The 17,745-nt window shown below is 38.9% G+C and overlaps 1 protein-coding gene across 1 annotated transcript; it reads right to left on the reverse strand.

Annotated features, from left to right (window-relative positions):
- Positions 1–7,991: 7,991 nt before the first annotated feature.
- LOC121369514 (universal stress protein Sll1388-like) lies at positions 7,992–13,902 on the reverse strand. Its single transcript, XM_041494622.1, has 4 exons — positions 13,770–13,902; positions 12,743–12,820; positions 10,784–10,890; positions 7,992–8,507 (listed from the first exon to the last, which is right to left on the reverse strand). The coding sequence occupies exons 1-4, from the start codon at positions 13,852–13,854 to the stop codon at positions 8,310–8,312; spliced, it is 468 nt and encodes a 155-aa protein (XP_041350556.1). The 5' UTR covers positions 13,855–13,902; the 3' UTR covers positions 7,992–8,309.
- Between the last annotated feature and the right edge of the window lie 3,843 nt (positions 13,903–17,745).

Below are 17,745 nucleotides of genomic sequence, written 5' to 3' on the forward strand. Positions count from 1 at the left end.
CCCGCCCACTCTATGAGTCAAATGCTCTCCTTTTTTTTGTAGCTTTTTTTTTTATAATCAATAAAGCAGTAATAAAGTCTAGCTTTCTCCGCAATGTTTTTTGTGATAATGGAAGATAAACTAAAAATTGCGTCTGAAGTGCCCAAACCACTACAAAATCCAAACTGGGCGTCACTGATTTTGTCAAATCCTTCCGACCAGTCTAATAGTGGGTTTTTTTAAGGATAAAATTAAATAATTTTCCGAGAGCACTAAGCAAACTGATATCCTGGTAATTATTGGAATCGGAGGTATTCAGGGCTCGCGCTGTCGGTAGCCAAATTAGCCATTGGCTAATTTAAAAAAAAAAATGGCAAATAAAATTTGCAAGTGGCTAAAATTTTGGCTAAGCCATTTTCTGTCTTCTGATGTGAACAAACGGTTACATAACCTATCCGACACCTCAAACATAATAATACGACCCAATATTCAACTAGCGTAATAGCGATCTCCGACCGGTAACGAGAAACTGTGTCATGCAGAATACAGCGTAGGCCTTATAATGTTTGCTTATTTTAATAATCACGGTTATTAATTTTAACGGCATGCATTCAACATGTATGACAGCAAAGTCTGGAAGATCTGTAACTTGTTATTTTTACTTTGTAAAATCTTTAAACCAAAGTAATAAAAACAGACCGACAATGCGTGTCAATTTGAATACACATGCCAGTTCAGGGCCAAAAGACATGTAGGCCATCTCAAGGGCCGAGTTCAGTCAGACCGAGCGAAAACAAAACGTTCGTTAAGACTAGTTTGTGCGCTTCAAGTTAAACCAAATGGACACGACGAACACCAATCAAATAGTTCGCGAACGTTATAACGTTCGTTGGCTGAACTGAGGACAGCTCTCAGTGCGAATATACGTCACGCTTCAGAGTCAGCTGACACCCGCGTGTCAAGACATCGTTGCGGACATTAAACAGTACGATTATGTAAAAGTAAATCTTGATGTAAATTTGTAGAAAAACAATAGCTATTCGCATCAGTGAATACCTAACTGCAGTTTTTGTTTATTCCTTTGTCTTTGTTAATTTCGTACCCATGGTCGAAAGCACGCATGCAGATCGCGATCGCGATCGCGGGAAATGAACATGCAGTATTTAAATTATACAAATTGCAGTTAAAGGTACACTGAATAAAATTTGTTTATAATTATCATAGTTTTTGATAATTTTAGATATAAATTTGTAAGACTGTGAGGTGACATTTAATAAGTTAGCTGGATTTTTAAAAGATCGTAAATTTTATTAAAGGATTTTTTATCTTTTTATTTATTTATTATTATTATTTTTTTAATAAATGGAGTATACTGTGAAGTCGGCATTCTTAGCCGAGGTATTTTGTAAGCAGAAATCACAACAAGCATTTAACACGACGCTGAAATCAACAGCAACAACATGGCACAAATTATGAAATTGTTTGGAGTGGGGAATTGATGGGTCACTTAAAAAAAAAAAAGGAAAAGAAAAAAAAAGCTATTCAAACTAACATAAAGATTGCTATTTAAAGAAATGATGAGCTCTATAAAAAAAAGCAAAAAAAAAAAAAAAGAAGCTCTCAAATGTTTATTTGGGAAAACAGGAAGAAAGAAAAAACAACACCATCCATAAACATCCACCCACCCCCATATTTCTGTATGTTTGTTAATTTAATGCCATAGGCCTTAGAAGTGGGGGTGGGTGTATGGGGTACTGGCTTCAAACTCTGAAGATATTGCATAACCCCATCCCAACCCCACCCCCGCTGAAAAATCGAAGTAATATATTAACTGCCCCTACCCTCATTGAGGTTTTGTTATTCCTATTTATTCCAGTTTGTACACAATTAGCTGAACAAAATATATTTTCATATTCATATATAAATACTCTATACAGTACTGCGTAAAACAAATTTGGCTAAAGCATTTTCAATATGGCTAATAAAAATTCCATTTGGCTAATGTTTTGGCTACAGGTATTTTTGATCCAGGGTGACCATGTATGGGGACGGGACGTAGGCCGGTGCTTACAGCGCTCGTCTGATGCGAGGTCAGGCAAGGATCGATATATGTCAGTCAGGGTTCGTACGGAGTCTGGAAAACTTTGACATGGGGTCCAACCTAAACCGTATGACACGTGCTTGAACTTCGTATACCACTACCAAAATGGTGATAAAGCTCGCTTCGATACACGACGGTGAGTACATTTTGTCTTACAGCTGCATGCTGAATGTCTTTCTGATTAAAATAATATTGCGATTCGGATCTAGAATGAATACTCTATCCATCTGTTTACGTAATTCTTTATTTTGTTCAACCCCAAAAAAGCTATTGAAGAAAAACCTCGTTGTTTCGACGGTCAAAACAAACATCATCAAAATATTTGGTGTTATTTTAATGAAACAAAGTTATATTTATATACTTTGAAAGTGTCATGATGAAAGCTTGTACACCCTGGGAGCTAAATTATGCAAATATGTTTTGGAAAGTCATTTTATAATTGTTCATCCAAGACATTTCTTATAGTTTAGGCACATCTTCGTCTGCTCCCCCTGGATATTTATATTTTAATTTGTACCCCTAAAATATCGTGATTATATTTTTCAACTTAAGGTGTGTGTTTTTTTCAGTAATGGGGAGATATAAAAAGAGGCCAGTTAAGTTAAGCCTTTACCATTAACGAAAGAGGAAATTTGTTTCCCGTCTTGACACCTAGAAGATCCAGTTCTGGCAAAAGGCTGTGTAATCGTTGTACCTCAGACTTTACAAATTGCACAAATAATGTTTCCTCAATCCATTTAAGAAAGCATCTTCCATATCAACACCTATAGATGTAAATCCTACATCCAACAAGGAATTGCCAACACCACCACAGCAGAGTTCATCACAGAAGAAAGGAGAAAAAAGCGATTTAGGAACACGTTGTCATTCGCATCTCAGAGCGTAAACGACAGTGATGATAATCATACATTTCAAGTGTTAGATGAACCGTTCCTTGACGCAGACATGTATACTGATGATATAACAGAAACAATGTCACTCTTCAGAAGCAGTGTTCAAAATGGCTTTTTTTCCACAAAATCCAAAACAAAACATTTCCTATGTATTATTTAAAGATACGCTAAAATGGCACTGTCACGGTAATTCATCCTGCATGAGGTATTCTGACGCCAACAAGGACTTGTTTTGGACAGGAACGTTTTTTCGGAGGTCAGTTTATCAGATTCATGAGAGGGTTTTCTCACCGGGATATATCCTGGACCACCTCAAGGAGTTCAACCTGCCTTCATTATGACTTGGAATTAAAGACAAATGTTCATGTGTTCAGATGTTACATGCAGTTAAATTGTACACATAAACTAAGTTTCAACTATTCAAATGCGTTCTTATTTCTAAAAAAAACCCTAAAAAAAACCCCACCCAAGTATTGTTCGAGACCTGTGAATGCTTATATATAATTGGTTTATGATTTGATTACATGTACATTTATATTCAAAGGCAGCCTGAATAGTCCATTTATCCTGAAACTGCTCGTGTTACACCACTGACACTACGTGATACCACTGGCAGCAGTAATGAAATATTTAGGTTATCACACTCCAGACGACAAACATCTCAGAGGCTTTAGATTGGATAAAAACGAATTGTAATGCAGTATTTTTAATGTGACGTCACAATTGTAATTCCTAATTTTTCTCTGTTCAGCTTGAAAAAATTAAAAACAAAATTTAGTAGAATGGCAACAGAAATGTAATGCAAATCCCTTTCTCAATTCGTGAAGGTTGACCATCTTACTGATGTCACTCACGTTAGTTAATTTTCAAAACGTCACCTAAGACTAAAACACATGTCTTAACTAACAAGAGTGAAATAAATACAATAATGAACCGTCACTCGTTGTGGAACTTTCATGTACACAATACAGCTTACGTCATATTGTCATTAAATTTTGTCTAAACACTTCAGAAAACCCCCAGCTGTAGGTCAAGGGTCAGTCAAGGTCACAGTAACCTATTCGAGATACACGACATGCATCCATATACTAGGATTGGTGTTTTAGGTGTCCAGTGGGGGGCTAACAACAAAGTAATACTACATTGCATTATAATGTCGATTTATTAAACAATATATAAAAACTAGATCATTCATTCCAATGAATCTGGAAACGCGGTGTCCTTGGAGACGACTCCTAGTTAACAACACTCGTCCACAGTCAGTGCATTGGTATCCGCCTGGTCTGCCGTGATGGACAACCACATGTCTGCGGACGGCAGACCTTCCAGAGTATAGTTGGCCGCAGTCTTTACAAACTGTTCTGAAAAACAAAATTTGGAACATAGGATTAGGTGTCCTAAATCTGGGGGAGCAGACGAAGATATGTCTAAACTATAAGAAAATTCTTGGATGGATAATTATATGACTTTCCAAAACGTATTTGCTTAATTTAGCTTCCAGGGTATACAAACTTTCATCAAGACACTTTTTAAGTGTATAAATATAACTCGTTTCCTTAAAATAACACCAAAAACTTTCATCATGTTTGTTTTGGCCGTCAAAACAACGAGGGTTTTTTTCACTAGCTTTTTAGTGGTTGAACAAAATCGGGAATGAAGTAAACAAATGGATGGAGTATTCATTCTAGAGTCGTATCGCAATATTATTTTAATCAAAAAGGCATCCAACATGTAGCTGTAAGACAAAATGTACACACCGCCGTGTAGCTAAGCGAGCTTTATCCGCCATTTTGGTAGTGGTATACGAAGTTCAAGCATGTGTCATACGGTTTAGGATGGACCCCTTGTTTGAAAAGTATGGAATTTTGAAAATCCATTTTCCAGACCTGGAAAAAGTATGGAAAAATACCTTTTTTGCGTATTGGTTTGGGGAAAGTATGGAAATTCGTCTCATGTAGAAAATTTCGGTTGCGTAAAACCAGCGGAATCTGACGACGTTTTCCGATCTCGGCACTAACGTGCATTTGGGACTCAGTAGGCTCAATGGCTATTTCTCGTTTCAGCCAGTCCACCACGACTAGTATATCAAAGGCCGTGGTATGTGCTACCATGTCTGTGGGATGGTGTATATTAAATATGTATTGCTATTAATGGAAACGTGTAACGGGTTTCTAAGACAGGTTTGACATTCAACAGCCGATGATTAATAAATCAATGTGCTGTTGTGGTGTCGCCAAGCAAAACAAACCTATTCAATATGTACTTACCTTTATTTGACACCCAGTAGCCGATGTATTTTCCACTCTGGGGTGTCGTTAAACATTAAACGTTCGTTCATTCATTCCATTCAGTCTACTGGTTATTGTGAGCCTTTGTAAATTATACAATGCAAGGGTGGTCCAAGGAGATTTCAAATTAAAGCCCCCCCCCCCCCCCCCCCCCCGTTAGATCAATCTGTTTATAGTTGTCATTGAAGTGCATGTTTCAGGGTGTTAGTCTGTGTCTTTTTCACCTTGGTCCCCTCCCTAAATTATTTACTGGGCCAGCCCTCCCAACTCTTCTTCTCTGATGCTCGTGATATTTTATTGGTATACCCTTAGCCTAACTAAGTGTCCTCTAGCCCTGGCTTGTTTATATTTGAGTATATGGCTAGGTGTACTTGATGTTAAAAACTTTCAGTTATGAAATTTCAGACGACCATGTGTTGTTACATACTGCGTCTGAAATACACCTAGTTTATAAATCTGATACCACATTTAGTTTCGTAATTTTCTACTTCACTCACAATGTCAAACTTGTTTGTTGGGGATTAGTACAAATGCTACAAGGTGAAACCCGACACCCGATTGAAACATAGACAGAGCCTTCGGGTTCGAGTGTTGAGTTAAGTTTTACGACATTTGTAGTAGTCACTGACATGTAGGAAACTGTAGGCCTATTTTAGACATATTTATTCGACGACTCTATGACCTTCGGGAATTTCTCAATTCGGGCAAAAAACAACCTGCCTCCCCCCCCCCCCCCCCCTACACATATGGGAGCCCGTGTGCCTATGGGTTTACTTATTATATGCGTCACACGTTGAACACTGAAGCGTTCAAATATCTTTTGGCAGGCATTTAGAGAATATTTTACGGCAAATCACGAATTGACGTATCGATGACTGAAATTATGTTTTATTAGTTTTTATTAGTAGGATATATCGTTCTTCCACAAAGTAGGATGTATCGTTCTTCCACAAAGTAGGATGTATCGTCCTTCCACAAAGTAGGATCCCCGTCGGTGGGCCCATTTGGCTATTTCTCGTTCTAGTCAGTGCACCACAACTGGTATATCAAAGGCCGTGGTATGTGCTATCCTGTCTGTAGGATGGTGCATATAAAAGATCACTTGCTGCTAATCTAAAAGAGTAGCCCATGAAGTGGCAACAGCGGGTTTCCTCTCTCAATATATGTGTGGTCCTTAACCATATGTCCGACGCCATATATCGTAAATAAAAAATGTGTTGAGTGCGTCATTTCCTGTTTCTACAAAGTAGGATGTATCGTCCTTCCACAAAGTAGAATGCATCGTCCTTCTACATAGTAGGATGCATGGTCCTTCCAAAAAGTAGGATGTATCGTCCTTCCATAAAGTAGGATGTATCATCCTTCCACAAAGTAGGATCCATCGTCCTTCTACATAGTAGGATGCATCGTCATTCGATAAAGTAGGAGGTATCGTCCTTCCACAAAGTAGGATATATCATCCTTCCACAAAAGAGTAAGCATCGTCCTTCTATATAGTAGGATGCATCGTCCTTCTATATAGTAGGATGCATCGTCCTTCCAAAACGTAGGATGTATCGTCCTTCTACAAAGTAGAATGCATTGTCCTTCTACATAGTAGGATGCATCGTCCTTCTATAGAGTAGGATGCATCATCCTTCCACAAAGTAGGATGCATCGTCCTTCTACATAATAGGATGCATCGTCATTTCATAAAGTAGGATGTATCGTCATCAAACAAAGTAGGATGCATCGTCATTCCATAAAGTAGTGTGTATCATCCTTCCATAAAGTAGGGTGTATCATCCTTCCATAAAGTAGGGTGTATCATCCTTCCACAAAGTATTATTGTCCCAAAGTAGGATGTATCGTCCTTACACAAAATAGGATTATCGTCCTTCCACAAAGTAGGATGTATCGTCATCCCACAAAGTATGATGTATCGTCCTTCCACAAAGTAGGATGTATCGTCATCCCACAAAGTATGATGTGTCATCATTACACAAAGTAACATCAATAGATTAATTACCTGACTGAATTATAAGAGCAGTTACGACTTTGTCATATATTCCCTTGGACACTGTTCTGAGATGAACGATTTTTATTATGTCCAGACACCTGCTTATCAATTTAAATTTGTGCACAAGGATGGTCTAAAGATGGATCTCGGTCACTTCTTTTGATTGACAGTTCTATAAACAACATTGGCGAGCGTTTTTCTAATTTAATACCAAACTGTTGTGACCGTTCACACCATCAGCACCAGCAGCGGTCTATACTCTTTCAAATCGAATATTTCTGAATGGCTCGCGTTGATCGATCCATTCCTGAATGGTGGCCATGCCCTTACATCTCAACGACAAAATCATTAAATGGTTCAAAACCATTTATCTGCTCAAAGTAGGGTGCAAAGAATATTTTGCTCCCACGATTCGCCCGCCGTCAGATGCTTCTATAGGACAACTGACACTCTCACCTAAATCCACGCTTGACCAACTCATTGTGTGGTTTAAATATTTCTGAGCAATCTATATTTCAAATTTAAAAAAAAAAGAAGAAAACAAACAACAATTCGGAAATGTAAAATGCTATCCTTTACACTTCTGGCATAACTTTTAAATTTGCATTTGGATGTTTTCAGCCAATTCCTTCCATTCCCTCTTATTAACCTCATATTAACATCTCATTCAACTTGCGACCATAAAATAATGTAGTAGCGTGGGTTTTGAAAATAAAACACAAAAGGTCTGCTCAGGATTCGTATTTCGTTTTATTCAGTGATGTCCCACATTAGTGCTTTTTTTCTTCTTCAGTCACATGAACTTCAGAAGTGATCACTTTTGATAGCTTACTGACATGTAAACAATAAATAAACTGGATTTAGATTCTATAATTGTCAAGGGCCGTAACTAAAGGGCATCTAGGGTAAGTGAGGCAGTTTACAACACTTTCGTTAATTTAGGATATTTTAATACTGATATAGAATTTAAATTCAAAATGTCTGATTAGTCGATGTCCTGTTTTAATTAAATTATTAATACGTATTTGTAAGGTCAGTCGGTGGATGTATCAGGAGCTGTGTCGGGTTATAATCACCGGCACGTGAGAGTGGTGAAGCACGTAGTCACTGACGCTACCCAGGAACGTCCGTCTCACAATTCCCAGACCGCGCGACCCAGTCACAATCAGGTCGGCATCCTCCTCTTCGGCCACTCTCACGATTACCTCCCCTGGATTTCCAGACTCGCTCTTCACCTTTCCCCCAATCTGAACATTTAAAAAATAATAATAATTAAAAAAGTAATATACAAAATATCAGTCGAATATATCGAATACACACATTACCTACTGGTGTACACATAACATAACATAACAAATATTAGCCAGTGACGTGTATAGATATCTCACACAGAATTAAAGTTTTGTTTATTAATCATCGGCTTATGTGGTAATCATTAATCATTTGGTAATTTTGACACAGTCTTAGAGAAGAAACCCGCTACATTTCCCCATTAGTAGCAAGGGATATTTTATATGCACCATCCCACACACAGGGTAGCACATACCACGGCCATTGATATATCAGCCGTGGTGCACTGGCTGGTATGAGAAATAACCTACCGACAGGGATCGATCCTAGATCGACCGCGCATCAAGCGAGCGCTTTACCATTGGGCTACGTCCCGCCCTTTAGCGGGTGCGTCTATACTGGAGGCGCACGTCTGCAAAACGCATGCGGCCAAACGCAATGAAATAATCGTATGTGGTGTAAATGCTCAAAACAGCAACCGCAAACGGACCGCAACGCATGCCGCATCCAGTCTATATGACTAAAATCTGTAACACATTACATTTTAGTGACGTACACATACACGCATGTATCGTACTATTCGGTCTAGTGGTGTTCCAATGATCGATTGTAATTGAAAATTGATCGGGTTGGCTCTTACGATGTGGTGAAAGATTATAAAAATCCATAATCGATTATGTGGGAAAATGTTAACTGTAACTGTGCCTCCAGTTTAGATGATAAAACTGATGGAAATATACAGTGGTTTAGGTTTGTTTTCATGTGTACATAAAGAAAAGTTATATTAAATAGTTAATAAACGTACAATTAGCCATTTCAGGTACACAAGTTAATAGGTACATGATTCTTATAATTGAAAGCCTTCTTATGATCATGGAATTCTAACCGACTGTGTAATCGAAAGCTGATTGGTTGGTGCCAACCGATTATAACCGATGATCGATGATGAAATCCCAACCGATTCCCATCACTAATTCGGTCTAGTATAGTACAACAGTTTTCGGTGGTAAAGTGGTTAAGTCATCGGACATAAGGCTGGTAGGTACAGGGTTCGCATCCCGGTATCAACTCCCACCCAGAGCGAGTTTAACTGCCCAGATTGTTGAGGTGTGTGCCCAGGAAAACGTGCTTGAATCTTAATCGGATATAAGCACGAAAATAAATACACATGAAATGAAATGTATAATACTTGACAGCACACACATCATATCAATAATCTCGTGATATACCAGATGCAGATCGGGGGGGGGGGGGGGGGGGGGGGCCTAGGGGCCCGCCCCCCCCTTAATTTTGCAATAGTTATAATTTTATTATATATTAATTTTCATTTTATTACGATCCTCCTCCAAACCTCCCCCAGAGTTCCCTTGACATTCCACCTCATGTAATCGGGGGTGGGGTGGCCTAGGGGCCCGCCCCCCTTAATTTTGCAATAGTTATAATTTTATTATATATTAATTTTCATTTTATTACGATCCTCCTCCAAACCTCCCCCAAAGTTCCCTTGACATTCCACCTCATGTAATTGCGCCCCCCCCCCCCCCCCCCCCCCCCCCCCCCCACCAATGGATTTTTTGGATCAGCCACTGTATACATACAGCATTTTACACACCTAATAAGGCGTATACTTATCTAGCGGTAGGCCGGTGTGTATTTATCACATGTATAATGACGATAGGTCACTCTCGATCGGACACTGCAAGCAAGCGAGGTATCATGTATCACATGCTGTGATCGAAATACTGCTGTTACGACCTGTTTTTTCCGGTCACCACGGGCCGGGAGATTGTTTTGATTGTCGTTCTGCTAATTATTTTACGTTTATATTCATTAGTCTGAGTCAATTATGTTTAGTTCGGCAGATTTTCATTCAGGCCGGTAAAATGTGCAGCTTCCCGGGTCGAACGTCCGGCAGAATTGTCAATCAATGCTTTGTCAACATGTTACATATGACGATACACACGTGATGTAGGGGAATCCATATATCAGGGCCGTACCCTCCCCCACCCCCGGCACTTGCCCCCTGAGATTCTCACCTCTTTTTGTTTTACTCCAGAAAATAGCATACACATCTCAGGGTTAAATTTGTATAGTGTTTCATTTGTTTATAAAAAGTAGTGCCCCCCCCCCCCCCCCCACCTCCCCAGGATTTCGATCAGGGTACGGCCCTGTGTATCACATAGGGCTAGTTCTAAATGTAAGTATTTATTTATTTATTTATTGTATATCTCACCCCGTACTCTTTGAGCTTCTCTGCAAGATGTTCTAGAAACTCTCTGGTTTTCTTCTGTTCCTCCTCAATCTGTTCCGCTACAAGGGTAATATCCACTTCTACAAAACCTGAAACACGACAAGAGTTTTTGACTACATATTTCAATACGACTCCAACTGAATGGGTTTGAATAGCTCATTGTGAACGTGTAAGACAGTATAGAAATTTCTCTTTCTCTAATGACAATCAACCAACCAAGAAAAAGACTGTCCTGAATTTTCTGTAATTGTATTTATTTATGTATTTATTTACCGGCCTCGGTGGCGCAGTTGGTTAAGCTGGTAGGTACTGGGTTCGGATCCCAGTCGAGGCATGGGATTTTTAGTCCAGATACCGACTCCAAAACCCGAGTGAGTGTTCCGCAAGGCTCAATGGGTAGGTGTAAACCACTTGCATCGACCATTGATCCATAACTGGTTCAACAAAGGCATTGATTTGTGCTATCCTGTCTGTGGGAAGCGCAAATAAAAGATCCCTTGCTGCCTATCGTAAAAGTGTAGCCTATGTGACGACTGCGGGTTTCCTCTTAAAAAAAAAAAAAAAAAACAGTGTCAGATTGACCATATGTTTGACGTCCAATAGCCGATGATACGATTAAAAGTCAATGTGCTCTAGTGGCGTCGTTAAATAAAACAAACTTTACTTTACTTTACTTTACTTATTTATTTCGTACCGCTGTAATATGTATTGTACATTGCTCATGTATCATTTTATGTGATCGAAGTTCAAATACAATTTTGTCCTGGTCTGTTCTGTTTAGATGGTTCGGACTAATAAGAACATTTTAATCTACTAAACATGCATATTAAATAACATTTCGTGTTTAGAGTATTTTGTGTCTGTATATTCGTTGTTTTTCAGTCTTAATGAAATAATTTCGATTTCATCTTGAACTTATTAAATTTGTTTACGACATACTGCATTTTATTCCAACTTTTAATTTTATCTACCATGTAATATTTATATTTTTGCACAATTCTTTAATTAAGTTTTGAATTTTAATATTGATGTTAAACATCAATTCATAAATGTAGTTAACTTTGTTCTATACCAAACAGCCGATGTAGATTTTAATAATTGGGTGTCGTTAAACATTCAGTTATTCGTTGGTTCATTCACTCCCTAACGTCTAGCTCATGTTATTTCCTAATCTATACTGACGTCCAAAACAAACATTACAAGGCTTGAAATTGTATTATAGAAAACCAGCAAACGGTATGGTGGGACATAAAAGCATCATGAAGTTCAACATATTTAAGTTGCAACGCACTTCGTGATATATGCAAAGTGTTTGTAAAGTGGTTTCTAAATTGGTTCTTTTCGATTAGCAACAATATTTTCCAAATTATTCAAATTTTATGTATGTACAGTTTCTTTTGGACGTCAGTATAAAAAAAACATTCGTAAGTTCAAAATTACTGGAAGTTAAAAATCTAGTAGTTTAATTGCTATTACAAATATTAGCACTATCAAAAACACAGCGATGTTCCAAGCAGAAAATGTATTTTATATGTAATTTTATTTGTTAAAAATGTTATATTAGTGGGAAACATCTTACAGTGGAAGCGACCTTGGGACCGTCTCTTTGACCTGTATCCTGGACAGACTTCTCAGAAAGTTTGCGTGTTACAGCGTATGCTTATAATAGTAACAGTAAAGCAAAGAGAAGAAGAAAAAACCAACACACACACACACATACACGCGTGCACACACAAAAACCCACAAACAAACAAAAACACAAAAACAAAAACTAAACTAAACAAAAAACAACACACGACCCTAACAAACAAAAAAACAAAAAGAAAGAAAGACAGAAGAAATAAAACAAACAAACAAACAAAAGAAGAAGGATAATAAACAGAAGAAACAAAACCCTAACAACGTGTATTCCGTATACAAGAAGCGATTAATGTTGATTACGTGCATGGACTGCATGGTATTCCGGACAGTATATTAGAACCACGTGGTCGCCATGACGGTAAATATGCTTCATATACCCTGCAATTAAAATAATAACAAACATAATCTTTCATAAATGTCACCTTTTTGGTTCACATATTTACATTCAGAACAAAAACCTAGGTACATAATATTAAAATAGAATTAGTCAGATGTTATTTAACACATGTATTATTAAAAGTTGACAATTTGTCACGTGTTATTGAAATGCATTTTGGTGTGTATTACTACAACAACAAAATCTTATACTATTGCAATTTGTATATGACACTGTATTAATTATTAAGAGGCGCCTGTAGACTGGCGCGCGAAGTTCGACCTCAATCCATCCCACCCCCTGCACACGCACCAGATATATTTTTTAAAAATGTTGAGTAAATTTACTACATATTATAAAATAAATAAATATAGTGTTTGACTGAAATACATTTTATCATTAATTCTTTTATAAACATAATTTACAGTGATCACAGATATTAATTTACAATATGTAACACAGAAATGAAAGGAATATTTTGTTAACAACACATTAATGAATTTCAAGCTACAATTGGTAGGTCTATTATCTACCTTGTGGGTTTTTTTTTGCTTTAGATAATGAGAGATAAAACACATTGCCGCCATATGGGCTATTACTACCATTAAGCAGCATTTTATATGCACTTTCCCATACACAGAACAGCATAAAACATAGACCATGACTAGTTCATCAAGATAAACCTCGAGCAAACTCCATATATATCTTGATGAACTAAGCCCTTGACATACCAGTCATGGGAACAGGTTAGGGTAGGAAAAACAATAACAAAGTAATCAAGATAAACCTTGATACAATGTCAAGGTTCAATTTGATGAACTACGACAACGTCCAACGGGTTTCTATTGACAGTGGTCGATCCTTGGACCCTCCGCACCTAAGGTTAAGATTTTTAACACTCACCTCAATGTGTCACAGAACAATACTGACTGTTACAGATAGAGCACTTACACTTAAAGGCAAAATTAGCATATTCACTGCCGTCCATGGCGACAACAATCTTTCTTCCATCAGTGGCCATCGCGTTGCCCTCCATCTGCTAGAAAGGTTTACAAGGATAGAGGTGTAGGGTAGGTCAGATATATAATAGTAACCAATGTTTAGTATATACTGATTGGAAAAAAAATAAGGGAACATATTATATTTTAAAGCTAAAGTTAGTTTTCTTAAACGACAGCACTAAAACACATTGATATATTAATCATCGGCTATTGGATGTCAGACAGTTGGTAACTCTGACATAGTCTTAGAGAGCAAACCAGCTACGTTTTTCCATCAGTAGCAGGAGATCTTTTATATTCACCATCTTACAGACAGGAAAACACCTATCACGGCCGAGAAAGGGTCCACTGAGGTGATTCGATCCTTCGACGCAAGAACGAACCTCTGCCGAGCGCTCTACCGACTGACCTAGATCCCGTCGCTACACGACATTTTAGACCAGTTTTAATTCATCAGTAATGAAGGTATGTCTGTGTAGAATACAAAGATATAACGTGGCACTAACATATGGGATTGAATGTCAGTAACATAGTCAGCTTCCAGGTCTGGTGCTTATAAAACTTTTAGAGTCTAGACTCGAGACTCTAATACAGTCCGAGACACTAATGTCATGACAACACCATACAAATTGTATGCGTGTGACGTCATTAGAGATTGAGTGTGGACTCTAAAGGTTTTATTCGCACGGGCCCTGACACTATGATAAGGGTTTCGGTTGCTCAGACACTTATATAGGGAAGGGGGTGGGTGTCGAAACCCCTTCCTGCTCCAAGCGATCTTTTTCTTTCTCAACATATTTTCCGGGGGAGTATGGTTCGACCCCAACACCTAAAATCTTCGGTCGCCATAGTCCAGACCCCCTCCGTACAATGTCCAGCATAAACGCCTTTTGCCGTCATAATTTGTTGTTCCTACATATACTTGTGTGTTCCCTCATTTCTTTCATCAGTATATATATCCACCTACGTGATGCAGCGTAATGTGAAATACGGTATCAGACACGTGGCGCGTGACAAGCCGGGGTAAAGGTTAACGACTTCAACATCGCCGTCCTCGTGGTGTAACTGCCACACGTTCAGCGGATACGAGGGCTCTGGAGGTTACACACCACCATTCACATTGGCGTGCATTTCAATAGACTATATTCTAAGGAATATAGGACAATATCGAGAGTGCTACTTGGCCGATATTTTTAGGTAACCAAATGCCAAACATAAAATCAATATAGGCTGACCATACAATATTTCAGTTTCCCGCTCTTAAGGCAGAACGCTGCCTCTTTTTACTGTTATATAAATGGCAGCGTTCCGTCTGGACAGTCGTTCTTATTTAGTCAAATAACATTTATACTGTTATTTTTTCTTTTGATTAAGAATTATTTCCTAAATCGAACTACAGTGGAACCTCGTTAGTCCGGACGGTATGGTTATTAAAAAAAACGTCCGGATTAACGAACTTCCGGATTACTGAAATGTACATGCTGAGTAACCTCCCTTGATTCACAAACAAAATAAAAACGACACATTTGATTTTTAGAACCAAACATTTCTTCAACCAGTTTTGTTCTGTTGATCCGCCTCGTGGTGTGAATAAGCGCTATTTGCATGTCCGTGAGGCCAGTCTACTATTCAGTACTGTACTGCCAGGTGCTTGTCTTAAAATTAGAAAATGCGATTAAATAAAATGAAATACTGTTTAAGACATGTTGCATTGTTGATACTAAATGTTTGATTACTAGCGACAAGTTTTAAATATTATTAGTCGTGTTTTGTCGTACCAGTTAATGTTGTAAATCTAGGCCACGTGGTTGAGTTCATTTCCACGAAGTGGGTACGTTGTTGAGGAATGCATATATTGTTTCTCGGTTATATACATTCATTATTAGTTAGTTTCTACGCATACAGATTATATTTTAAACATATTAAATGGCGAAATTATAATTCATTTCTGCTATATCTACTGATATAATATAAACGTCAACATGATACATCCCTCCGTCCCTAGCACAGAATTACAACTTCCTCAAAACCGGCGTGAAACTGAATGAGCAATGTTCCACTTGTGAAAGAGTCGCAAGCCAGTGTTTTGATAGCAGTAACATATAAAGACGTTTCCTTTGTCTTTATTTTGGGTGACTGGCAATACTCTTGAGTTGGACACCAAAACAATTATGAACAATATTCAGTAATAAATCATACAGGTACGTTAGGAGAGTAGTTACAAAACGAGGTCATGGGGTACCGTAGGGTATGATCAAGAGTTACCTACTTTTAAAAATAAAATATTCTTCTTTTTTTCATAAAATAAAACAGCCAGTCTGGTCATAGATCAAAGAAATTATATTTTAAAAAACAACAAACACTTGTGAACACTTGTGCTCGATCCGATTAACACTAAAATAAACACAGGTGAATAGTTAAATAAACTGCGGTGTGAAACCCCGTGTAGCCATTTTATCTCTCTCGATTCCTTGAGCGTTAATTGGCGGATTACTTTTATGTTCAATCAGCGGCGACCGGTCAAACGAAGCAATTTGCCTTTACTTCTTACATTTGGTTCAGAATTATGACCGTCCGGTTCCGGAAGCTGAATATCTGGATTAATGAATAACTTTACTGAGTGGTCGTTTCGTTTTGCAAAAAAAAAAAAAACGTTCGTAAGGTGAGGATTCCGGACTATTGGATTCCGGACTAACGAGGTTCCACTGTATATTACGCCAAAACACAGAGTAACTACATGGGGAATTGTGACACCCAATAGCCGATGTATGTTTCGTGCTGGGGTGTCGTTAAACATCTATTCTATCTATCTATCTATCTATCTATCTTGATTTCAAAATAAAAGAGATACTACTGTCGTACCATGATATACTGCCAAACCGGCAATTTCTGTACTATTCTCCACAGAACAGTCATTGTGTGTCGACATCTTCTGGAAAGCTCCTCCAACGATTTACTGGTGTGAGATGCTTGTTTTTCCCTTGGACTTTGTACTTTTTCCTTTTTAACTTGCTTTATCCATACTTGTCGTGTTTTCTAGTAGAAGTATAATAGTTCTGTATTGGCTCGAGGTCAGTACTGGTAATCTCTCCTCGTTTTTCTTTTCTGAATGCAATGTTTTGGGTGGTGGTGGATATGAATATGGAAAATAAAAGCCAAATGTACTTGGAGCAGACCTATCAGGTTCTGTTGGCTGACTAGAACTTATCTGACTCTCTGAGACCTTGTTAAAATCGCTGACTAGCGCCTGGCTCAGCTGGCTCCCTGGGAACTTGTTACTTCCACCTGACTAGCGCCTGGCTCAGCTGGCTCCCTGGGAACTTGTTACTACCACCTGACTAGCGCCTGGCTCAGCTGGCTCCCTGGGAACTTGTTACTACCACCTGACTAGCGCCTGGCTCAGCTGGCTTCCTGGGAACTTGTTACTACCACCTGACTAGCGCCTGGCTCAACTGGCTCCCTGAGACCTTGTGAAACCACCTGACTAGTGCCTGGCTCAGCTGGCTCCCTGGGACCTTGTTACTACCACCTGACTAGCGCCTGTCTCAGCTGGCTCCCTGGGACCTTGTTACTACCACCTGACTAGCGCCTGGCTCAACTGGCTCCCTGGGATCTTGTTACTACCACCTGACTAGCGCCTGGCTCAGCTGGCTCCCTGAGACCTTGTGAAACCACCTGACTAGTGCCTGGCTCAGCTGGCTCCCTGGGACCTTGTTACTACCACCTGACTAGCGCCTGGCTCAGCTGGCTCCCTGGGACCTTGGTTATTGCCACCTGACTAGCGCCTGGCTCAGCTGGCTCCCTGGGAGCTTGGTTATTGCCACCTGACTAGCGCCTGGCTCCCTGGGACCTTGGTTATTGCCACCTGACTAGCGCCTGGCTCAGCTGGCTCCCTGGGACCTTGGTTATTGCCACCTGACTAGCGC

This window comes from Gigantopelta aegis, chromosome 3 (genome assembly GCF_016097555.1).
Source record: "Gigantopelta aegis isolate Gae_Host chromosome 3, Gae_host_genome, whole genome shotgun sequence".
Classification (NCBI taxonomy): domain Eukaryota; kingdom Metazoa; phylum Mollusca; class Gastropoda; order Neomphalida; family Peltospiridae; genus Gigantopelta; species Gigantopelta aegis.